Source organism: Strix uralensis, chromosome 5 (genome assembly GCF_047716275.1).
Source record: "Strix uralensis isolate ZFMK-TIS-50842 chromosome 5, bStrUra1, whole genome shotgun sequence".
Taxonomy (NCBI): domain Eukaryota; kingdom Metazoa; phylum Chordata; class Aves; order Strigiformes; family Strigidae; genus Strix; species Strix uralensis.
The window spans coordinates 77,165,569-77,191,095 of record NC_133976.1 but is presented as its reverse complement, the minus strand read 5'-3'; the positions used below and the strand labels follow the sequence as shown (position 1 = coordinate 77,191,095).

The 25,527-nt window shown below is 44.0% G+C and overlaps 1 protein-coding gene across 3 annotated transcripts; it reads right to left on the bottom strand.

The window, feature by feature from the left end:
* Positions 1–668: 668 nt before the first annotated feature.
* SLC37A3 (solute carrier family 37 member 3) lies at positions 669–25,431 on the bottom strand. Of its 3 annotated transcripts, none has more exons than XM_074871815.1 (16): positions 25,394–25,431; positions 23,805–23,927; positions 21,674–21,849; positions 20,598–20,712; positions 17,997–18,089; positions 17,413–17,496; positions 16,041–16,186; positions 15,299–15,395; positions 14,104–14,188; positions 12,853–13,034; positions 10,227–10,368; positions 8,908–9,009; positions 6,916–6,963; positions 5,793–5,944; positions 3,988–4,053; positions 669–3,143 (listed from the first exon to the last, which is right to left on the bottom strand). In XM_074871815.1, exons 3-16 carry the CDS (start codon positions 21,772–21,774, stop codon positions 3,051–3,053), a joined length of 1,506 nt encoding a protein of 501 aa, XP_074727916.1. In that variant the 5' UTR covers positions 21,775–21,849; positions 23,805–23,927; positions 25,394–25,431; the 3' UTR covers positions 669–3,050. The 3 variants fall into 3 exon arrangements, with proteins under 3 accessions (XP_074727916.1, XP_074727915.1, XP_074727917.1); XM_074871814.1 differs by lacking the exon at positions 25,394–25,431 and adding an exon at positions 25,073–25,179; XM_074871816.1 differs by lacking the exon at positions 23,805–23,927 and having other exon boundaries at positions 25,394–25,411.
* Between the last annotated feature and the right edge of the window lie 96 nt (positions 25,432–25,527).

Genomic DNA, 25,527 nt, shown 5'->3' with positions numbered 1-25,527 from the left:
GTGACAGAAAAGTGGTGAAAATATGAATTGTTATTTTTCTTGAGGAACAGCATCACAGCACCATCAGACTACCTGGAACTGAGGGACCAGCACAGGCAGGCATGGGGGTTGCTCCAGCAATCTAGTATTGCACTCAAATCTGAATTTACGGTAAACTATAAAACACAAACACAATTACAAAGTCGCCCACTGTGTCCATTTAAACACAGCTAAGCGTAGGTGTGGATTTGTGTTCAAAGAAACAAGCCACAGGAGAGATAGCACATCAGGGCCAGCCACCACATGGCACGTTTAATTTCAAGGGAGGAACACCTGACTTATACATGCAAATCAACAAATAAATAAATAAATAAAACCAAGTATATGTTCTGGCTTCTTTATTTAAGACCATTAATTACACTGTTAAGGGCATCTCTGTTAGGGGACTCTCACAAAGCCTCTCATGAGACTGATCAGGAAGAGTGCCAAACCACAGCATGTGGGAACGTGGCCCCCTTTTAGGTTGGGATGAGGGTCTGGTTTCAGCATTAGTCAGGGCTCAAGTCTTCACAGCCACTGAGTGAAAAGCAGCTGTTAGAGCTAGGCCTATAATGAGGAGGAAGAGAAGCACACTCAGCAGAACCACGTTGAGAAGACTGGAATAAAGCACACGGAACAATTAGCCCAGATCAAGTCAAAGTAAGTTTATTCATGTGAGATCAGTTTGGACATGATCAGATTGAAAACCTTTCTCCATCTGAGCACCTTGAGAAAATACAGAGAACCAAAAAATCCAGACGACAACAACAAAAAAAATCCTGAAGTCACAGGCACGCCCCGCTAATTGCGGGTGGCCTCAAAGCACCGCCACGCACTTACACGCGAGCTGCTGGGCAGCCTGTGCTTGCGGTGCTCCCAACACATCTGACACTTCTCAAGAGGGGACACAACTGTTTACAGGAAACCATTTGTTACAGGGGCCTGCCTCTCCTCCCCCAACCCCAGCGACGTCCCTTTCCCACCCCACCTTTCACCAGAAGCTTATCTAGTGCCCAGACGGCCGGCTGAAAAGCTCAACCAGGTTGGAATTTGAAACCACAGATTCTCAGACACGGTGGCTGGGGCAAACGGTGCCACCATCAATTCTGGAACTAAATTTCAGGGAGTTTTGATTCTATTTGTACAGGGGCTAATGAGTAGCTTGGGATGTGAACACTAACCCCAGGGCATAATTCTGAGAACAGGATGATAGATTGTCAGTCTCCTGCTCTAATTATACAGGCAAAAATTGGAATAGGAATGAGAAGAGACAAGAACAGGTTTCAGGTCCCTCATAACTTAATGGCATCATTTTCCCAAACACTGAAAGTTTTCGAGGGTTAGAAAAAAAATGCAAGAATCACCTCCACCAAGAAAGACTCTCAAAAAAAAAAAAGTATAAATTGGAGCAACTGAGTTTCACAGTAAGCAAAGCTGTGCACAGAGCCATCACTGCAGAAGCAGCAATCGCCAAGCAACCGTTCAATACAGTAAAACTGTAAGGCACTAATAATGTTCTACTCCTTACAATCAACACACGACTAAAAATTGACATTCATAAATTTAAAAAAAAAAAAAAATCACTGTACATTTTAAAAAGGCAACTTTTCCCATTTAAAAAGTTTCTCATTTCCAGCTCCAAGAATTTTCCTGCCCCCAACCCAGGCATCACTGACTCGTTAGACTGAGCGATCAGAAGTTCTGCTGGTTAACACAAACCTATCACAATGAAATATCCCAAGGCATAAGCAGAAAACAATTTGTTGCGAAGTTACGCGATGATCCCATTAACATTAACAAATGTCAGAAGTGTCAGTCGGTCACCCTGCTTACCGCAGTACTGCAAAATACTCAAATACCACCATATGAAGTGCAGTCACGTGTTTTTAGCGCTGACTTGCATCTACCCTTCTCTTCAAGATACAACTTGAGCTTTAAAACCCTGGAGCTTGAGGTCCCCTACGCAGTCACAGGCAGAGGAACATGGGGAAGACAGCAGCACTTGCTCACTGATGCCATTCCATGAGTACGCTTCAGTCCTTGTCTGGAAGCCCATCTCCAAGAGCAGCCAGGTCCCTTAAATTCCTTTAATTCCATTCCGGTCTTCCTTTGCTGGAGATGAGCAATTGCCCAATGAGTATGAAATCAGTGACACCAGCTTCCTTCAGAGGGTCACCTGACAGACCCGTTTGGTCAGTATTGATCAGAGTTCAAATAAGAAAGCAGTAGTGAAAGTATTTGTGTCCCATTACTGATCCCCAAAGCCATTCAAGGATCCTTTAGACACAAAGGACCTATTAAGGCTTATTCTGAGATCACAGTAAAGTATTGCACACTATTTGTCTGCTTAAATAGTTAAAAACGGAAATCTCATTTCCCAGAGATTAGCAATATTATTATTATTAAAAAAATGCTAAAAACAAATATGGAGGTAACTTCTCCACGTGAATCTACTTGAATATGTGACAGTTAATAGCTAGTGATGGCAGAGGTCTGTCTGTGCAGAGATTTAGTAACAGCATTTTTTAAACAACTGGACAGCGCAAATTTCAAGTAATTATTTTGGCCCTTTCTAAAAGCTAAAAGCGATCGTAAATTTAGACGACCCATGAAATGCACTGTACGATTTCACCGGCACAACGGAGCATCAAAATTCACTGCAAGACAGCCTCTCCACCATCAGTTTTAAACAGTCGACCTTTGGTCAGGATGTCCACAAATAAATAAGAGAGGGTATAGCAGTGAGAGCACCCAACAGAAGACCCTAGTGTGGCTGCTGACGTGGAAGAGCCTGGCGGGCCGGGACCATCCGCCAGTCCCGCAGATTGTCTAGCGTGAGTCAGCAGCTCCGTGATGTGGGTGGTCTCAGGACAGGTATTTGGTACTTCACTATTGAGCTCGCAAAGGCAGGTCAATCGTCTTGCAGAGCCGTTTTGAATTAGTCCAAACCTGGAGGACGTAAGAAACAAGTCTCCCAGAGTTTTGCTTAGCTGTCAGGTCCGTACAACAGTCCTTCCAGAGGCAAGCAGAAGTCACTCAGCCAGCATTCGCAGGCGCCGCTCATGCAGAAGCAATCTGATCTCCCTCACTATTAATGGTGAAATGAACAGGACTGTTGAACTGGTCTGTGAAAAGAAGCACATCCAGGACAATTAGCACAGAGCAACCAGAGCTGCAGCCACCCTGCGCTCCAACGTGCGTTCAGGGCCTCCCCAGAAAGATAAAGGCTAAGAGAAGCGATGACAAAGTGACACAGCGAATGGAAGAACTGAGCTTGCAGGAAAGCTCATACGACTTCAGCTGTCACGATCATCTTTTTATAAAGAAGATGAGCTCTTCACCTCCTCAGCGGCCTTCCTCCTGGCCACCTCTGCTAGTGGCTGTTTCCCTTGTCAGCACAGATAATTTCCTGGCACTTCCAGCAGGGAAGAACGGGTGAACTGTACAGCATTCACCACTGTGGCAATGCCGAGAGATCAGGGCCTGAACTATCTTCTCCCCCAGCAGTATATCAGGGCAAGGCATTTTCATTTTAGTTTCAACATCCTCACCACTCCTCCCACTAATCTTCAAGGGCTAACAAACAAGCAACTTAACTTCAGCTCCCTGAAAATATTAGGAACTACATATCATGGAGATGGAGGCAGCAAAAGTCCTGCCTTGGGCATCACTCAGGTGGTATGACCTTTGAGAAATGCATTCAGGTATTTTTGGGCAAGTATTTTTGTTTCTCTGCCACAAACTCAGTTCCTGTTGGGCAACGTGACTTTAAAGGATCCAAGATGAACCCAGCTGATTTAGACAACCTAAGGCAAAGGCACACCACAGACCACTTTGAGAACGGCATCAGAGTTCACAGCTGCTGCAGAAACAGATTTCATGCACAAGTCACAATTTTTGGGTTCTCACAAAAACTTTCTATTGCGAATTGAACTTTGACAAAGAATTTTTAAAAACGTGATTTCTTACCATTAGAATAAAGAAATAGAAAACCCACATCCATCCTAGGTTCTCCTGGATCAAAGACACTAGATACTAAATAGAAAGAGGGAAAAAAAAAAATATTCAGACTGGGAAGATAGGCATTTCAGGCACTACTCTTACATTTTCTAGAATTTGTGGGCTGTTAACACTCCATACAGAGCCGATCACAAAACCTTCCAGCTGATCTTTTCCTGTCAGAAGAGATGACTCAGGACAGCAGCCTTTCTGTATAAAACCCACAGTCTCAGCAAAGCAGAGATACCACCCTGAAGCTTTACAGTAACTCATGGCAGCATAAAGACAGAACTGAACTACAGTTTCAAAGGGTGACAAATTGACTCCGCTGAAAACCATGTTTTTGCACAGAACACTGGGACAGAAGTGGATGTAAGTACTCTCAGAAGAACTAAAAGCTCTAGAATGGCTTATAAATCAGACAGGACGCATTTTCAAGAGCTGTGCAACCACTAACTACTTAACCCTTCATCATAGGCAAGACACTTGAGACTACAGTCTGTTCTGAACTGCATCCTAAGTTCAACAGGACTACACTGCCTACAAAAGAAAATGTATTCCCTATTAGCAGATTTATATTCCGATGCTGTACAAGGGCCTCCCTTCTTCACTACTGGGCATATTAGCACAAAACAGGATTTAAAATTTCTAACACGCTCATTGTGCATTTTCTGTTATTCACACACCCCCAGAATGACATCATGGTTGTCTCTGTTGAAATAAATGCAATGTTAGAATGGGAGGCAGGTGGAATTTTTCAGAACTAAAGACCCAATTTTTATGATGACGTAAGTTTGAATGGTATGTGTGGGGGAAGACAGAAACACTGTACACAATGCAAGAACACTGAGTGTAACAGTGCACTTTAAGATGCCCACAAAGCACTTGTAATTTTCCATGTTTAATGGAGCTAAGCAGCATCTTTCCTACAAAATAGAGACTGAACGATTGTATTTATCAGGCAATCAATGGCAAGTACAAACCCAAATCCCTTTCCAGAAAAGAAACTTGTAGGCCTTGCGTACATCCTTGGTATTCTACCAGCACTAGAGGATGCCTGGAATAGAACTGGCTCCAATCTTTCCACTAAATCCTCCCCTCCCCAAAGCACCACTGTGTTCTTCCACATAGTTAACGCTGTATTTGAGAAGAAAGAATGTGCTCAGTGGGCACGCTGTCAGCTTCCTTTTCTGCAACAGTCTAGTCTTCAGACCTCTGGCAGCACACTGTAAGGACTATCTAAGCAAGTGGTGCTGGATTTACAAGGTGTAAGAGACATCCATAGATAAAAAGGGGAACCACAAATAAGAGCAAATTTTAAATTACTTTACGAACACTGTAACATTCATAATAGGTATTCTAATTTTACTCAGTTATACAGGTAAACTTTTCTGTAAGCACAAGTTTCGCTATTACCTTTGAACAAAAAATCCCAAACAAACCTCAAAATATTTTATTTTCACTCTTTGTGAAGCTGACCTTGACTTGCTTTTGGAGTTCAGAATATGAAAGTCTCTAAAATTCATTTAAATTATGGAAGTGCCATAACATTAGGACCATGAATATTTAGTTTAGCTCTTAGGTAAATTGCTTCCACTGGAAGCTTAACACACACATGTTCCCTTGGTTGTTTCTTAAATAAATAATTTCTAAAAAACCCTCAACTCACTCTCCCTCTCTCCATGCAACTATGGATTGAGGAATGTGCTAACATCTCCAATCACAACAGACTCTTTGCCTCCTTGCCCAAACCTGTTTTCCTTTGGTAGCCTCACCTGGCCCACTGCAGCACCAATACTGCCAGTTCCATCCACAATTCCCGTGACTGTTGCCAGAGCCTCACTGCTGCCTTTCACCAGATCCTGGCGCCCCAGATCGGCAGAAATTGCAGAACTGATCATGTTAGAAGGGCCTCCAATGAAAAATCCTGGAAGCAGCAAGAAAACAGCCTTGGTGCAAAAACAGCATGAGGACAGATTCTCAACAGAACATCTTCAAAACACAGATTTTGCTACCATGCAAAGCTCAGGAAAAGGATTAGGTCTAGAGACAGTGATCACAAACTAATTGTAGGTAGAAGTGTACCCTCACAGCTGAAGCACGCAGTCACACATGGCATACCATGTGTACCTGCAGTATGCACACAGAAATTGCCAACAAGCACATTTCCATCCAACAGCAAAAACGAGGTAATTAGCTGTGGCACAGTCTGCAAGAAGAGTCAGGACACACCAAACTGCATACGTAAAGCTACTTTTGAACAGCATGCATATACAAACCCTCAACACGAAGCACATTTAGGCACATTTCTACTCTGGAGTAGTATAACCCCATGCTACTGCCTCAGTCTCCAAGGATTGGTGAAGGAGATGGAAGGGGAAAAAATGCGACAGGACAGAGTTCTGAAGTAGGAGCGTTTGAAAAGAAAGACTCTATTCATGCAGGCTAATCTTAATTCCATAACACAGCATAGTATGTCTGGTAGCACATAAAGCTTGTGACCTGTCACAGTACACAGGGCATTTGGGGTTCTGACAAACATCCTCAGATTTGAGCTGCAGCTCATGACTTTGCCATATACACACCTCCTCAGATACCAGATCACTGCTGGGTATTTTGGAATAAATCTGTCCTCATCATACTGAGCCAAGGCACACCCCTTTAGTTCCAAGCCATTATTCTATACAGTCTATATTCTATACCTCCCTCTGTAAGTCAGTTTTCCTACAGTTGTATTCCAAAAGTAACAGAAATTGGGCCCCAGCTTCTACTCTTTCTGCAAAACCAGCAGAAATGGCAGCACATGCAAATACAAACACCACCTGAGGCTGGCGTTACTGATTTTTCTGCAGTGTATAGATATGTCTACTAGCATAACAGTGGCATTTTATCAAATACCTGTAATTGCCATGATCACAGCATTGATAGGTTTGCTGTTTGGAGAACCTGCAAGAGAAAGACCAGATGAGGTTAAATAAAACAAATGAATTTGAGAAAGTCACTTATTCAGGACCAGAAAGAAGCCTGCAAACATCCAGCTTGAACTGCCTGTTCAATTAGTTACATAGCAACAACAATAACTTCTATTTGACTAAAGACTTCTACAGAGATTAGTCTTACTGCAAAGGCATTTAGAGACGAAAGACCCAGAAGTTTCCTGACAGCACTTTACAGCAGAAAAGTCACGTTTGCTATTAAAATTTTGTGCGCTGTTTCGGTATCAGATTTGCCTGGCTCTGGGCTCCAGCCCTTGCTATGCCTCTTTCTATCATAGGGCTTGCATTTATCCTCCTTGAAAGCCCATTTGAACAGTAAGAGAATCCTCCCTTTGTCTCTCCGGGGAAGTCAGACTCAACTCAATCTCTCCCACCATAAAGTATTCAGCACTTGAATCACCCTTCCACTCATTCTGAACTTTCCAAAATCTTTTTATAAAATACAGAGATTAGATCTGGAGGTAGTAATGAAGCAACTGTTTAAACAATGCTGCACAATAAAGTAAAAAACACAAAACCCCATATCCTCACTCCTCCTTACAAAGCCATGCCTGGAGATCTACAGGTTCTGCTTGCCTTTTCAGGAACAGCATCATACTGTCAACATGCAGCTGGTTTTCCACTACAGTTGCTCAGTGCTTTTCAGACACTGTTTTCCTCAATACCTCACTTCCAGGCATCACCTGAATTTCTTACTGCTTCAACTTAGGGCCTACACACAGTCAAGTTACCATGCATAAGGCAAGTTGCAGCCCTCTCTTCACATATTCTCAGGACATTATTACTCTTATGTGCAACACACTATGAGCATTAAAAGGTTTCTTGGTCTGGCTGACAAATTTAAATATCGCACTGCAGTACCTTTGTATCGTCTGTCTGAGCCTTCTGTACGTGGCTGGACAGAAGCACAAGACACATGGATCTCTGGGTGCTTTGCTATCTAGAACAAACTTCAAACTTTGTCATCAATAATTTTATATTTGTTTCCAATTCACTTTTGAAAGTAACGAGCTAGCACAAGAGCCTACAAAACTCCACCGAACTCCACCAAACCCAGTCTTTCCTATTTAATGATTATACCTTATTAATCTTACTTTGAGGCCACCCGAGTAAGACAACATGCTTCTGAAAGGCACACATTCGCTGTTTGTGTCCAGCTCTGGCAGTGATTTCTGTCCACAGATCTCAAAGTGCTCTACAAAAGTCGGTCTGTATCACCACCCCATTTTGGAGGAAGACACAGAGAAGTGAAATGACATTCCAGTGAGTTAAAGCACTCTGGTACCACAGGACACCACATCTGAAGACACAAAACTGTTACCCTTAGAAGAGCTTCATCGATTTTCACAGCAATGAGATCTGCCTGTCTCCTACTCGGTTTTCCTGACAGACTCCTGTCAATAACCAATCACCAAGAACTATTATTTATTATAAAAGAGGCAGAAAGTCTTCAATTTCACCACTTACAGAGGCATAAGTGGTGAAGTCTAAGAGTTTCTGCCTCTTCGTAGTGTATATATATATTCCAGCACAGATCTGTCCCCAGATTCTCTTTCCTCTTACTGTAGGGACGCACCTGAGATTTCCTGCTCTGCCAGTTGTGATGTTGATACAATGACAATGCCAACAATCTCACTGACAGTGGAGAAGAATCAGTGCCATAACTCACCAGTACAGGGAAATTCAACCACTCAGCTAATTCTTTTCCACCTCATTAACCAGAGAACAGATCTCTTTCTGTGCAGTGCCACACATCAGGCAAAATAGACCAAAAAGCACCATCCTGATCCAGAAGCAATTTCAAGACCAGAAAACATAATTAGAACAGGCTGTGCTCTGGTTCTGAAAAGTACCAAATGAACCTTTTATCACTGTGCAGCAAAAGCATACTCACGGCTGTATCCAAAAAGAGAGCCCACAGCAAAGAGCAGGCTAATTGCTAACACTGGGGCTCTCTTCTGTAGCACATCAGAAATCAAGCCCTGAATAGTCCCACCTGCAAAAAAAAATAGATCATCATCAGGCTCAAGATGCTAACACCTTGAAGAAAACTCATTTCACTGAGTGCAGTGACCTCTTGCCTTCTCATCAATATGCATTCTCACTAAAATCCTGAAAACTAAGTCTCCTGCCCTTCCTGCACCTGACACAGAGACAACAGTAAACTCAAGTGGCTGAGAGCAGAGAAAACTACTCATACTGCTTTCCCAGGAATTTATTACTTCTTTTTTTATGGCACACAACTAGCCAATGCTCCTGCTTTTCCCTTCCTTCCCATATAGGACCGTCACAGCTCTAGGATCACCACAACTCTAGATGTAAGCTTAACATTGTGGCTGGTTTCTTTAACAGAAAGTACAGGAAAAAGCAGTTCTTTTTCACAGGGAAAGCATTAGCACACAGGGGCCTCACACTCCCTGCTGTCTCACCTACTTAGGGTAGGTGCAACTAATTGCAACAAATGCCAATAGCTGATAAAACCTTATGTATCACTGCTACCTCTGTAGGAACTGCTCTGCTGGTAAAAAACAGAGTGTTGAGAAAACCTAACACAGAAAAGGCCACAGAGGCAAAAAAACTGACTCCGAACAGACCAAAACAAGGATGTCTATTCTAGGAAAGCTAACCGGACAAGGCAATAAAGCAAGAAACTGAGCACAGGAGAGTGGAAGTCTAAATACATATACAATATGTTCTTTATTCTGGAGGAACAGGGTCAGACTTTGCAGCCAGCAGAAACAAGTGCAATTACATTTTATTTCTGAACATAACACAGTTGTGCCTGCTCTGCTGAGATCTGCGCTGAGTCTGGTCTTAAAAAAACAGGACAGAAGTGACAGTACAGAACCCAGTAAGCCCCGATCTAAACTCTCCCTCAAGGGTACTTATCAGAAAGGAAGCAGCAAACAGCAGGGACACCATTTTGTACACGGCACTTTTCAAGAAGTCCTAGCGAGTAAAGAAAAATGCCCGCTGGGGCTAATGTCCAAGAATAGATAGTGGCTTTTAAATTATATGTAAACTCTTTAGGGGGCTCACGTAATCTGTGTTTTACAAAAAACCAACCCAAACAGCCAAGCAGCCACATAACTAGACTTTTCATATATTCAGTAAACAGCTAGATCCCACTGAAGGTGACTACTCTGAGCTGTCTTTCATTTTCAAACACTAGCAGGGCAAGCGCAGGAAGATGTCATTCACTTGCGCACTCACCTATGATTCCTCCCACATCATACCAGATCGAGAGCTGGTCAGCTTCTGCTTCTTTCCATCCAAAGTTGTTGCTGAGGTAGAAGGGCAGCCAGAAGAAGAATGAGTAATTCACCAGTTTCAAGCAGGCATAGGCCAAAGAGTACTGGAACAAAGAGAGGGCCAGTAAGCAGTTAGCACTTGAGAAATGCAAACAGCATTCCTGCTTCTTCCCACAAAGCTCTGTATCCAGCTAAAGCTTTCAGGGGAAAGCGCTTCTGCATTTCACATAAGAAGGCAGCATTATGAAAGCTTACTGCTGAACATCAAAGGGAACCCAGGAGTACAAATTTCACTGAATGCAATGGGTTAAAACATTTTCAGTGTAATCTTGAGAGGAAATGACACCAGGCTTCGAAAAATGAAGGAAATTTAATTCACTTTCTGAAAAGAAGGGAGCCAACCATGTGACATGAAACAAGCTTGAGATTTAGTCATCTGTGCATCATGCTGAGAAAAGTTATGTGAAGTAGTTCCTCTGAGCTTTCTTTTGCTGCTCAGAAGGCTCATCTGCTTACAGCACCAGAAGAGAAACCTTCGTTCATAATCCCCAGGCAGGTATTCCAGGACACAAGATGAAAGGTTTGGCCAAAGCTAAGCACATGCTTCCAAACCCAACAGCTGAGACAACCTCCTGCTTCTGGCTGCTGGGCTCAAGTTCTCCTTAGCTAGCAGGAGATCTCCTTCTTTAGAGCTTTCATACGTGTAGTGAAAATTTCTTCTCTGGGATTGCTGGCTCAGCATGCAGAGGGACAAGGCAGACTATTTCAGTAAGGCCTCCTGATAAACACTGACAGGGCAGTTCAAGGAACCCGTATTTGAAGAGGCAAACAAGGATGAAGGCAGAAAAAACAACCAGTTAGAATCATAGCTTTTGAGGCTGGATGTATATGTGTATGCATACACTTGTCTTTGAATTTCAAAAAGCAGATATTTTTATATATTAAACTCAACAAAATCATCTCTTATGAGTTTATATGATTTTAATATACATCCTTTTTAGCTGTATTATTAATGCTTTTTCACTCTTAGAAGACACAAACTAGTCTCCAACATACGTGTAAGACACAGGAATGTTTGGTAGAGTTCTCCTGCCTCTGGGTGTGAAAAGTGCACTGTACGAAGTGATATTTATTACAACATGCTTAGAAGTTGTCTACCAGATTGTCTGAGTGATTAAACATTGAATTTCTAGAGGCTCAGGGGAAATCTGTCTGTACTAAAACTCTTCTACCATATCACTCAGCAGGAGAAGAGAGGAGCTACAGAAAAAATATGTCAAATAAAGTCTTTGTAGAATCTTGACAAGGCTTTGGAGGTTCTCTCAGTATTTGGTCTGTCACTGATCTGACATCGGCTGGGCACTGATCTGACATCAGATTAAAACACACAGGTGTTCATGTTGCTGGGTTAGTACTCAGAACATGTCCTCAAAATCCCAAGTGAAGAAACAGCAACATCAGTAGTATAGTACCTCCTTATGTTCTGGCCAATGAAGAAGTCACACATCAACTGAGGCAGCTTCCAGGAAGAAATTTTGCCTAAAGGTTCTTTGTCCATCAGCCCGTTCTTAGCAACACCAAAACCGAGCCATAGTTTATATGGCATTTAGCCATATTAGGAAAGAACTCAGGATAGGTATGCTTTCTTTTGCCACCCCTCAACCAAGGTCTTCACAACAGAACTGCAGTTATCCAGCACTCTGAACACTGACAATCCACCTGTACCTTCTAGATTTTGTGTTGCCTTAACCACAACCACCAACTGCTTTACTCATTACGGGTGTCTGACAATACTGCTCACTCAACAGCTCTGCTTCATGATCAAATCCAGACAGTTCACACTGTATTACTGAGCCAGCCACCCCGCTCCCTTTCTTGTACTGGTTCTAGTATTCAGGGGGCACACAGCCCACTGATACAGAAAGTTAACGTTGTTTTTTCATGGCACGTTACTTTTTCAGCTGAACCAAATCCACGAATTGGGCAATACTGCTGATGCAGAAATACAAGTTCTCATACAAGGGACAGGATGAGGATATGGGGAAACTGCACCACCAAGCCTTGTTTCCAGTTGTTTATTAAAAACACACCTACTTTGCCACATGTTACATCATGCTAATTAAGGCTTTTCAGGCCCGCTTTCTGCTTTAAGGCAACTAAAAAACACCCAAACCCAATATCAATGCCACAGAGTTCTGTCCGATGTTCAGCTAGCAGCAAGAACCCCATTCTTCAGGGCAGCGTAGCTACCTTACCAAGAAAGCACCCTACAGCCACCTTTGCTCATTCAGCAGCAAAAAGGGCAGGATCTCTGCTGCCCTTAGTTGGCTCATTACATTCACTAAATGAAGCAGGAGTCTGATGGGAAGAGCAAGATGCAGCCACATACCCAGGCAGTATTATGATCCATGTGCACAAGGATAACAGTCCCAACCCCAAAGTTTTAACAGCATAAGAAGTCAGACGTTGATAACTACAACACATGGTCAACACATTAACAATGCTGTCAACAAATGCTGACAACACAAAGAGTCAGCTTTATGTTTAACAGCATAAGTCAGATCTCACTCAGGAATCTGTGTCCTCACCAGTACTACACCCGGAAGGCAACAAGCCTGGAAAAAGCCAATGGCCTTTGGCTGGTCGTCAGTGTCAGTTGCTTGAATAGAGTAATTCCGGTCATCATCATCTGCATCATCATTGCCCATTAAAGGTCTGTTGGCATCTTCTTCCACACTGCCATCTTCATCTGCTCCAAGCTCAGGGAGGCCTAAATTTTACAAGGGACATGCAACAGGAGAAACAGACCACAGCCTGTTCACCCTCTCCCCACTCTAAAGCTATGCTCGCTTCTTTTAAGCAATTCTCCCTTCTAGCAGGTCCCTTGCTCTCCCATACCTCCATCCTCCTTTGGCTTAGAAACTCTTCTAGATGGTGTTCTGCAGTGTCGCCAGTTTCTACCCTTTGTCTTCTAGCGCTCTTGAAAGTATTCTGTCTGATCCTGGCGTCGGCTTTGTCTGTTCTGAGTGTCTGGCCATTAGTTGGAAGACACAACAAATTAGTGCATTTCCCCCCTTATTTAGTGGTTGGGGTCCTTGGGCCTGGCTCCTGGGGTACCACTTCCTTTGAGCGTGGAGCTGAGTGAACCAGCAACTACTCGGACAGTTGCTGCCTGTTAATGCCTCTGCTGGAACAGAAACCTGAGGAACTGCACTGCACTTTCTGGGCTGCTGAGTGCTCTTACGAGCACTCTTTATGGTAGCTTTAGTGCTACCAACTTTATAGCCTTTGTAGGCACCTGGGAAACCTCCTCCGTGGCCCTGTCAAAGCCCCAAAGTTCTTCTGTTTTCCTGTTACACTTTGGCTTGCCTAACATCTTCTCAGAGAAGGACCATATCCAACCCAAGAGCTATTTAACCGGCTGCAGGAGACCTGAAGATGAAAAGTACTCTCCCTTCCCACTGCACAGTTAAGGCTTGCCATAGTTTTCTCCTACAATAGCCAGTTATCAGTTTGCCTACTGTTTCTTAAAAAAAATATTGATTTTTAGGTGAAGAAAAACTGGTAATTAGGCACATCCTAATGTAACGTTAGAGCCAGGCTGTTTAATTTTGCTTTTAAAAATATCCAGATCCTATACACACGATGCATGGTGGCATTTAGTGTGATCTTGGCAAGTAAAGGATTTGCTCCATTAAATACACTAAAGTGCAACACCATTTTGTAAGAGCCCTGAGGATAAGTGCTGTCAGAATGAGCAGTACTTTTAGTACTACATGGAAAGCTGCAGATATGCTTTCCACAAAGGGACTGAAATGCTACAGCCCTCTTCTACTTACCCACTTCCTTTGGTGATGTCAGGAGCCCAAAGAAGACAATGACTCCTCCAGCAAACTGTACTGAGGCAGTCACCAAGAAAGCATACTGAAGATAAATAAAAGATTATTTTTTAAAAACACTTTCAGTCACATAGACTTCCCTGACTAACGAGGGTTTCTTTACATTCCAACCTAGTCAGCAAGTAAACACAGCTACAACCACTCAGACTACAACCATAAAACTTGGAAACAAGTGATCTCTGCATCTCCTGAACAGACTTGGTTCTATCTAGCCTGAAAGACCACATTGAAACAGCTGTTTTAGTGTACTGAGGCAACTTCAGTGAGGAAGGAGCTCACCCAACACAACCACAGATCCAGCTATATTGGAAGGTACTGCTCAAAGAAGGGTCAAACGCTAAATTCAGACCAGGTTGCTCAGGGCTTTGTTCAATCAGGTCTTGAAATTTTCCAAAGACAGATCCTTCAGGCTTTGCCTCCTGCTCCCAGTGCTTAACTAACTTCACAGTGAAATATTTTTCCAAACATTCAGTTGGAACCATTCCTGCTTCACTTTACACCGACCACTTTTTAGCTCTCTCACTGTGTAACCCAGGAAAGAGTCTGGCTCTGACTTCTCAGCAATCTTCTCACTGGCTTTGGAAGGCTGCTATTTGGTACCCTAAGCGTCCTCATCTCCAGAGTGACAAGGCCAGCTCTGTTAGCCTGTCCTCATAGGTCACGCGCTGCAAGATGTGCTGGTTCACTTACATTCCCTGTATTCAATTGCCTGCCTGTTGCATTACAACAACGCAGCACGTGCCTGGCCTCTTCCCAGTTACAGAAGCTATGCCTCCACGCCTGTCAGAGCCTTACCACTCTTCAGCAGCAGCAGTGACTTCAGTTAAGTGATGGATGACTCTGAAGAGCACTTTAAGCCACCCAAATCAGAAGAGGGTATACTATGACACCAGGGCTCTTCAATAACATCAGTCCCATTTACACAAAAGCCTCAGGCTCATTTCCCCCAACTTGGAAGGGTCAGGAAAGGAATACCCACCCTTTCTCTTCTGCCTACTGCTTACTACCACAGAATTCAGGAAGGTGAAACCGGACACTCTGAGCCTGTTATCTCTCAGAGACAGGATAAGAAACTAGTCTCTCATAACCCAATCAGACATGCAGTCCTAGCTACAAGCCAGACAACAATACCTACCTCATAGCCATATTTGAGAACACAGGAGGCAAGGAACGCCCCAAGGATATTTCCCACAGATGCACAGGCACTCCAGAGTCCAAACACAAAACCTCTCCTGCAGAAGGGGAAGAAAATTCGAAAAACGCAATGTGGGGAGAGGTGACATTAGGAGCAAGACAAAGATAGAACATTTGAGTGAACTTTAACTTATGAATAAAACTACAGCATTCTCCCCGTCCACTTCAAAGAGACTCAAAGGTCACCTAAAACACAGAGTAACTTGGGGGTACTAAACAGATAATTGAGGAATGTTCTATCTTGAAACACCTGTGTTACAGCAGAGGTGAGCTGGCAACAAGAGGGTTAAAAGCTATGGCTAGAGCTCATCTGCAATACCCCAAAGTGACAGAGTTGAACCTACAATGAGTCAGTTTCTAGTCAGTCTCTTCAGTGGTAAGTAGTCAGAAACAGGTTTTCCAGTGGCATAAAAATTCAAATTCAGCCACTTTGCGCTACAGGACTTTTGAAGTCTGAACCTGTGTCTTTAACACACGCAGCTGTGTTCACATCAAACTGTTCTGTGGCTCCAGGAGGGAAAAAAAAAAAATATTAAGAGAGATCATAGTAACAAGTAAGGTATATTTCATCCCTTGTAACTTTAATTCTGACCTAACAGTTGGCCTTTTTGGTTTGAGACTTTCAGCTCAATCTGCAACTCAGCATGTCAGATAAGTGAGTCACTGAAGAAAACTCAGCTTACCCAGCTTTTCCAAACCAATTGCCCATGACAGCAACCACACAGGGCCAACCGGTAGACTGCAGCAAGCCATTCACAACCCAGAGACAGCAGTAGAACCACTTGTTGTAGAAATGCAACCACTCTGTGAGTGTGCCAAAGAAGAATACCTAGAGAGGAGGGGAAAAAAAAAAACAACTAAACAAACAACAGAGGAGAAACCCTGAGGCTACAGCTGAAAGCCAGGCAGGAGTGAGGTCTTAAAAAAGAAATATCATTTCAGGAAGAAGGTCCCCCACAGGGGCCAGGCCAGAGGCAAGCCTGGCATTGTTTAAGGAACAGCTCAGAGCTAACAGCACCCTCTGCTGAGCCAGCTCAGCACTGACTCCAGAGCCCGAACAACCCCAGAGACAAATGGGCTGTCATGGCACTTCCCCTCGAAAAGACTTTTATCTTCGTAAACAGCACAGTTATAACAGGAGAGGAGAAGAAAGAGACAAATACTTTCAGTAACAACACTAAAAATACAGTAGCATCTTGATGTGTTATTGTACTGGCATCCAAATCCACAAGGCTTTATGCAAACACGAAACCCTCACTAGTCATTTCTCTTAGCAAAATTTAACATAAATACTACAGCCAGGTCTCAAATTACTAAGAGTCCTAGCTCAAACTAGTCAAAATAAACACACTTTGTGGCACCCTGTGCTTGATGCATGTTTGTGGACATGTGTTTGCAGAACGCAATAGGCCATAGAGGGGTTTGTAGCCTCTGGGTAAATCAAAAGCACTCCACACATTTTACCACTACTTTAATAAGCAGAAAACCACAATGAGATAAAACTGATTCACACTCATCTGCAGTGGCTTGAACCTGAAAAACCCTTTTGTTTTAAGCAGACATTCTTTTTTGACACAAGCCCTCCCAGCAATTACAAAATAAGCAAATGAATGCTTAAGATTATTAGCATGTCCTTTAAAGACGAGAGCAAAGATTGCACTTCTGGAAGCAAAAGCCTTGATGACAACATACGTAGGCTGGGAGAACAGTTATAATACAAAACAGTCCCAAAGAGTCCAAATACACCAATCTTGTACAAAAGCTGTTCATCAAGTCTCTAGACAGTGTCTCAAACTTAGGAATTTCCTTCTGACACAGTATCCATAAATAGATATTTCAGGAAGAGGTGAGTCATCTAGTGTAGCTCTATGCTTTAGACAATGCAGGAAGTGCATCCAGGACAAAGTTTTACACGCAGACTTTGAGACCACTGTCATACAGCCACAGCTCATGAGTAGATTCACAAAGAAACGGAGCATCTTCTACCCTAAAGTAAAACCCTATCCAGAAACCCTAAGAGAGACTTCTAAATCACACTAGTATGTTCTGACTTACCACCAGAGCAGAGGAACACATGCCAAAAGACAAAACCCAGCGTAAATTCAGGCGATCCCCAACTATGCCACTGACAAAGAGACCCTAAGAACAAAACAGAGCATTAAATAAAGCCACAAGATTTGCATCTGTTATCTGCAAGAATTAAAGTGACACAGAAGGGTCAAGCTGATCCAAACTTTGTTGTTATAGCAACTCACAGTTTGATTCTAACCACTTCTTCTGGCACCAAAGAAACCCTGCTCATAGTTGTTCACTAAATTTTTTATTTTTAACAAATTCAGCTGAGAACTCTTGCAGAGATGGAAATAGCCCTTCCACCCACTGGTGATAGGGGTGTAAGAAATTCTTAAGTGATAGTATCTCTCTTACATTTATTAACAAGCATCTTCACATGGGTAACAGGCATGGGCAGAACTAACAGAAATTGAAGAAAAAAAAAATCTGCTCCTGAACAAAGCTTTTTAACAGCATTAGTGCTAGGCAAGTCCAGAAGATGATCCTGTTCATCCCCTCCAAATGCGGGTGTGATCACCCCAGTAAGATCAAACAAAGCTTAGCAGCTTTGGGTTAATTTTACTCACCATAGCATAGGAAAACAAAAAGATAGTGTCCAATGTTCCCAAGAAGAGAGTTGCTTCTTCTGCATTTGGAAATAAATGACTGCTATTCCAGAGCTACAGAGAGAAAATTTGAACAGGTAAACAGGGAGAGGCACAGCTCATTCTACTCTTTTTTCAATAGAAACTCCAACTCCAAAACAGAACAGCATCTGGTCCCAACAACCTCCCATTCCTCCAATACTTTAACTATCAAATCAAGAACAATTCTGACATTATCTACTGCAGAAAATGTCCACTGCCACTTCACTTCTAAAGGGCAAGCTAGCAAACCAGAAGTGAGAAACGCTCATTCCATCAGGATTAAGACAAATGACTGTCAAAACAAACCCTACTTCTAACAAGCATGCAACTGTTAGACAGCTTCTTACACAGAAACACTGACGAGCATCTTAATGAATAATACAATAAAGGCATATTCTGTTTTATGTGCAGTCTCTCTTCTGTACTTATCTTGCTGTCTTCACTAAATGAATAATTCCCTTAAAGTATTTGTGGCAGCAACCATAATAAGAAATGACAGATCACAAACAGAAAAGAAAGAACAGAAAAGAAACAAGGGGAAGAAACAGACTGGTTGGAAACTATTTACAATGAACTCAAGACACTAATGTTATTTTTTGTGCTTACCCTGAGCTTCGTTTTACTTTCAATATGATCAAAAGAAAGGAAAAATACTCAATTGTCCCCAAACTAAGATTAGTGACAACAGCTGAAAGCAGCAAGCTTTGCGAATGACTTGAAGAACAAATAAAGTTAATCAGGAAAAAGTTTTCTTCCCTCCCCACCACATCCCCATTAGAAAAAAACTCACAAATAAACCCAATCCAAACCTGACCTGCGGATGCACCTAACTCAAATATAGTTTATAGTTGTAGTTTGATTCTACCTCTCCAGAAGAACATCCCATACAGACAACACTAACTACACATCCACTTAGTTGAAAAGATGTAACACTGGTAAGGCCTGTCAACACAGCTTCTGCTTAAGTCTCATGTGTCCAAGAAAACTAATAAATCTCTTGAAAAATACTTTTTGCCACTTGAGGCCACCAATACCTACTTACACCAGTATCTTTCAACTTTTAACCAGAGATCCCTGGATGTTCACAAGCTATTAAGGGTCTTTGAAAGATAAGAGAATCAAATCTGTCATTAGGCTTTAATTCATTGAACAACCTCCACAGAACTCGCAAACCCTTAAAGGCTGAAAAGTACAGATCCAAGGTGCCCTTCTAATAAAATCTTAATAGGGCCTACTCACAAAACAATTGCAAAACATTTTGTTATACTTTAAAAAATATTTTTAAGTATAAAGAACAGCTGTAGTTAAAAGATATACCAAAGTTCAAAACTGAGAGCACATAAGTGACTTCTCTATTCACATCCTTGATCTGTTCTATCAATTTCTCAAAACACACTTTACTGTTAACTCATGTAACCTAAACTGATACCAAAAGGACCGTTTTGACCATTTTTCTTGATCAGACACATACACCTCAACATCCAGCAAACACTTAATCCTCTATATATTAAAAAAAAAAAAATCAAAACAGCTTCCAAAATAAACTAGTAGTTTGAATGTCAGTTAAGGAACTAAATATAAACACCTCGTAGTTCATTTTAGCATCCCTGAGATGCTCACTCCTTTTTGCCATATTATAAAATCCTGAACACATTACAGGCCCAATTTACTGTTTGCACTTATCACAAAAAGTCAGCATTTATCATCCCTCAGTCAAACGTTCAAATAACCAATGATTTCTAACGCAGGTAACACCCAAGCAACTGACTTTGAACTCCCCGCTCTAATAGATCTCATGACCTGTGACTAAGCTGTTAATGTAAGATTTCTTCTACTTCTCAAAAGCACCGGGACAAGCCACTGCTAAAAACAAGCATGCCCCTGAAAGAACTATGGGTAGGAGACAAGAGGTAGCTCCTGTATTCCCATTTGTGAGGTGCAAGCAGTATACAACTTCCTTTCCTGCAAGCAAATGCTGACAAAACTTCCACTGCTTTCACCGAAGCTAGGATTTTAGACAATGTGTACTGGATGTTCAGCATTTTTGAAGAACAGACCTTTTAGATGCAAGAAAAACGTCATTCTTCAGTATCAATTTAGAATAAGCAGTTAACACTTTCAGATAGCTTTCTTCTCTCCTACTTTGGCTATCCTTTTAACAGGGTGTCGCCACCACAGAAAGCCACAGCCAGGGTTTTACAGATATCCCTGTAACTCCATTAATTGCTCTTGTTTATCACCTCTGACACATCACAGGTAGGGTCCCTCTTTCCCCCATCTCCATGTTGCTGGCTACTACATAGACTCTCCTGGGGTTCCCATTTCCATTGGAAGATTGTAACTTCTTGAGAAGTTTCTCTCTGGGGACGACTAGGAAAGATTTCACCATTCCCTGATCATCCAGAAAAATTACAACTCAGACACCTGAAGTTCCCACTCTCATTCTGATGGACACTTCAAGGGGCCTCTTCAGCACCACAAGCTCAGCATACTGGAAGTTACCCATCCTTCTTTGCCCTTGCCTATCCCTTGTGTCCTTACCTCATATGGCCGGAGCTCAGGGGCTGTGCTGTTTAGGCAGGAGGGAGTCCATTGGCTGGAAATGCTGACTTTGACATTACTGAATGTCTTTCTGGAAGCATGGAGCAGGGAATAACTGCCAGAAAACACAAAAGGACAGGTTGGCAAACCTTCTCTGGAGGTCAAGTGGGAAAGAGTGAGACTCAAAATACAGATACATGCTGTCTAAGCAGGCAGCACAGCAGAGGACTGGCAGTTTTGGAGATAGTAGTCAGCAGTGCGAAGCCCCAGATTACGGGCAGACACACTGATTTTAGTGGGGAGTTGTGAAACAGGGTCTTGACTGGAAAGGACTTCCTCTTATTTTCAAAAGAAGAGGTGACTGTGCAACACAATTAGGTACCTCAGGAAAAATAAAACAATAAAGAGAAAAGAGAAGATGTGCTCATCTGGCTAACCACCATTACAAGTGGTCTTCCAGAGACAGCTTAGGTATCAGTGGCAGTATTGCTGTGAAGATCAAAGGATATCAGCAAGGCAAAGTTTGTAAGGAGAGGCAGTATGGTATTCCAGCTGTTGTCAGCTGGTGCAACAGACAAGCTTTCAACAAACAAATCTAGTAGACCTTCAGATCTGAAGCAGTGACCTCTGTTCTGGAGGCCTGTCCACTCTCTGCAGACAGCACTTTCAGGAGAGAAGAGGACCCCAGAAGCAATGACAGCATGCTCCATCAGTCAGAACAGGCATTAGAGTTGTGAGCACCAGGGTTTGCTTCCTTCCTCGTTTCAGCTAGTTCCTCCCCACGCCCACCCACGTTCCCCCTTCTGTAACAAACTGCTGCCAGCTTGGCACAGTCAGCCTCACCTTTGGTGGGAGCCCTGTCTGTGGTTGGATTCCCCAGGGCATAGCACACTTAGCTCCACTACTGCCTGACTCCCAGACCAGTTGGTACTACCAGCTTTTAAGTTTGTTTTCAAGGCTTACAGCCAAAGGTTAAGACTATTTCCCTACCTTCATTCCCCTTCTTTGGGCATGGCCTCACCTCCCCAAATTCAGTGAGATGAACACTTCTCTGGGCAGAGATACACTCAACCTACCTGAAGAAGGTCAGCAGGAAGACAACAATATGATGGTGGGTGCAATGGGACACAAGGCCTCTGCTTGCAGGCTGCCTCCATAAGCTTCCAGGCAAAGCCATCCTCCCGGCAGCCCCACCCCTGCTCCCACCCTTGGCCACAAAGGCTGGATGGTGCTTAGGTCATTTTTCTTCTCACTTAAACAGAAGAAAGTGGGAAGGGAGGAAAAAAAGAAAATATATTTTAATTAAAACATATGTATAAAATATAGATGTGTTCTCCAAACAGCTGGAATTCAGCAGGAACAACTCTATGCCATTCCTTCCCAATTTGTTTCACATCACTACCCATTTAATCACCTGTACATTCCTTGATACCTTCTATGCCCAGAAATGTTTTTTTCTCCCATTCGCCCAGTACCCCGTGGTTACTTTTTTGTTCCCCTCCTAGCAGATACCTCTTCAGTGCCCGCCACCAAAGGAGTTTCCCCAGGATCTGCCACTCCCAGCGTTCCCATGTTAAAGACCATTCTGCACTATAGAGTGGCCATAATTAACTTTCCACTGCTACCTGGCTGGCTAGAGACTGGTGAATAAGTCAAGAGAGCAGCATTTGGTTACTGGCGGGGAAGGGTTTTGGATCTAATTGCCTCTAAGATGTTGTTGAAAGAATATACTCAAGAGCGGACTTGCACAGCCAGAAAAAGGAATGTAACTGTGAGGAGAGTGCTGAAATCCAACAGCTAGACTCCCTGCCTATTCATTCTCAAGCCCTACATTATAGCTCCATCTGTCACTAACTCATTAGTACAGCATGTGGCAAGCCATACTTTCCTGTTCCTACCTGTAGGGCATGAGGGACACCTGCCTAAACCTCCAGATATCAAATATTATCAGTACTGAGGAAAGGCTATGAAAGACACTCAGTTTCTTAGTGCCGGCTCATGCCACACCACTCCCTCGGCTGTGCTGGCGTGACTGAGGGGCCGTTTCTGCACACCAAGTCTGAGAAACGACCCCACTGGGCAGCGAGGTGGTGAATCTCTCTCCACGCCTCCCTGTTGTTTCCTTGGCAGAGATCTTTTCAGGCAGATTTCCCTGTCATGGCTCACAAAGCAGCCACACAAACACCTGCATCTGTGCAACAGAGAGCAGTGCAAAGGAAGATACGCTGTATACTGATGTCGCTGCTGAAGGCAGAACTTGATTCTGTTCATGCTAGCTGGCTTATGACAGCTAGACAAATCAGTTGGTGGGAACTGCCATTTTCAGAAAACATTCAAAAAATCACACACATTCGGAATGCTGAGGAGAGGTAAAATAATGCACCAACCCTGTTCCCCCAAAGAATCAGAGATGAAATAAGATGAAACATAATGCCTGTGTGTTCTTTTGTATCCACAGGTACCTTTAGTAACGATTTGCAAATCTGACAGAAGACTTTTCAAGTTCAGCTTCATAACCTCACTCGGAGAAATGAGAAGTCATTGCCCAGATTCTCTCTCACCTGAATTTCTGCTGCTGAAAAACCTGTATTTCACAGAGGCTTTCTGCTCTTCCTTCTACTAACTCTTAAAGATTTCACCAAGACAACCTTCACTGTAAGAAGCCTGCCTTTCCCATTCTCTCAACGATGATGCATGCCTGACTGACACCAGCTACTACTGGATACATTAACCATCATGGAAACCGAGGCCACATTTGACCTCCAAAACAGAGTATGGCATCAAAATCCCCTGAGTAATATGGATCCAGCTATTACGCCTTTGACACTGGAGTCACGTTTATCCTACACCACACTTGAATGCCTCCATTCTCATCCAGGACAAACGCAGCAAGTCTATACAAGATCCAAGAACATCTGTGTCTATGTAGCCCAGGTGCATTTGAGTCACACTCCCATTGCTCCAGCTAGCACAGACCACCCAGGTGTGCCAGCACCTTCTTGTAGGGACATGCTTCTAGACTGACTGGGTTCACACAGAGGCAAAAAAAGCACCTACAGCTGGAGCTGCAGGAAGGCAAGGCTAGCCCTGGAAGAGGTAACTTCACAAGTCATCCGGATACTACCTCTACTTAAGGTCCCAGACCATTTCTCAATGTCAATGAATGAAAACTCAGCACCCACCCAAGTATCACATGGTGCTACTCACTTTAAGGCAGCAGTAAAATTGCTTAGGGCTGCCCCTGCACAAGCAGCATGAAGAAGAGAAAGGAACCCAAGGCACTCCAATTTCCCAGCACCACGGTCCTTACAGGCCTGTCAACCGCGGGACCTGTTGGTCAAACACAAGAGTTCATTCTTCTTCCGTGCCCCCAGGTCCCCTCCCACGAGGCAACAGCAGGTAACAGAGCTCTCCTGAGGAAAGCAAAACACTGCCAGTTGTGCAACGCTGTGGGGAAAAGTTCCTTCCTCGGGTAATCAGTTTGCAGCCCAAAGCACAAGATTTACTACTTGCTTCATGTCAGCAAATACAGATCTTATTTGTCCAAGATACCGAGTCTTTTTAAAGCTAAGACCTTGTTGTGACCTTAAAGTCACCTATTTTTTTATAGCACTTACTACAGAAATCATCTATTCCTCAGAACTTTTCGATCTCAGCTAGTTTTTTAGAAGAAGACCTGGCACAGAATGACACTTCTCACTGATTTAGAGTGTAGAGATGACTATGAAAGACTTTGTTTTCCCTTTTTTTCTTTCTTCATCCTGTCCTTTTCACATTCAAAACTGGTATTCTCCTTAGGCTAAACTAAGAGTTTATCCTTTGAAATTAGTCTTCTGAGAATACCACATTAAATTTGTAGTGGAGGGGGAGCAAAAAAACTAGGAGGCACAAAAAACCCACAGAACTCAAGGCAGTGAAGCACAAGACTTTAAGAAAGGAAGAGGAGGGCTTTTAGGGCGTTAGACTGCCTTCAGTTAACGGGTATTTTGAACAAGCTTTTGTTAAGCTTTGCACGTTCTCCCTTATCCCTTCACTTAAGGTCAAAATAAGAAACCTGAAGTTCAAAATAAACTTCTTTAATACCACCCTGCCGCCCTCCAAAGCCGGCAGGAAATCCCAGAATTAACATTCCTGGGGTTTCCAAAGTGTGAAACAAACGAACGATTTTTTTTTTTTTTAAAGAAAACCAAACCCAAACACCACACTTTTTCATGCCAAGGAAAGAGGCACAGACCCACACGGGGCCCTCGGCAGACACCGCAAGCGGGCCCCCGGCCACCCGCCAGCCCCCGCTCGGGAGCGGCTCCTCCACGCCCCGAGCCCGTCCGAGCACGGTCCCGCCGGTTGCGGGGCCCACAGCCTGACAGCCCCCCCGCCCCGCCGCGGCTACCCGGCTCCAGCGGGGGGGCCCAGGCCCGAGCGGCTCGGCCCGGCCCGGCGCCCAGGCCGCGCTCCCGCCGCCGGGCTCGGCTCACCTGAGGCCGGCTCCGCCCCGCTGCACTGCCCGGCTCGGCGGGGCCCGGCTCCCCTGCTGAAGCGCCGAGGCGGGCGATGAGGACGCGGGTCTCTCCCCTCAGCGAGCCCCCGCCCAGCTCCCGGCGCAGGTGGCCCAGCGGCCACGTCCTCAGCGGAGCGGGGCGGAGCGGGCAGGGTGGGGAGCCGAGCCGAGCCGAGCCGAGCCGGGCGGGCAGCGGCAGGACGCGCACCGGCTCCGCCACAACCACTAGCCCAGCACGGCCATGAAACCGCCCCGCGCCCCCTTCCCACCCCGGGGGAAGCCACCCGCCCCCGCGTACCGGGCCCGGTAGCCAGCGCGGCCCTCAGGAAGTCGGGGGAGGCGGCTCTTCCGGCGGGAGGGTCCGCGGGCACGGTGGGAGTTGTAGTCCAGCCCCTCGCCAGGCCTTCGGGGAGGGCTCCACAGCTCGGCCCG

Coding starts and splice junctions, on each gene's coding strand:
- SLC37A3 (XM_074871815.1), bottom strand. CDS start 21,774: ATGGCTTTGCCTGGAAGCTTATGGAGGCAGCCTGCAAGCAGAGGCCTT. Junction 15,396..16,040: donor AATTGGTTTGGAAAAGCTGG/GTAAGCTGAGTT, acceptor CCCCTTCTGCAG/GAGAGGTTTTGTGTTTGGAC. Junction 3,144..3,987: donor TCTATTTCTTTATTCTAATG/GTAAGAAATCAC, acceptor TTCTTTTCACAG/ACCAGTTCAACAGTCCTGTT.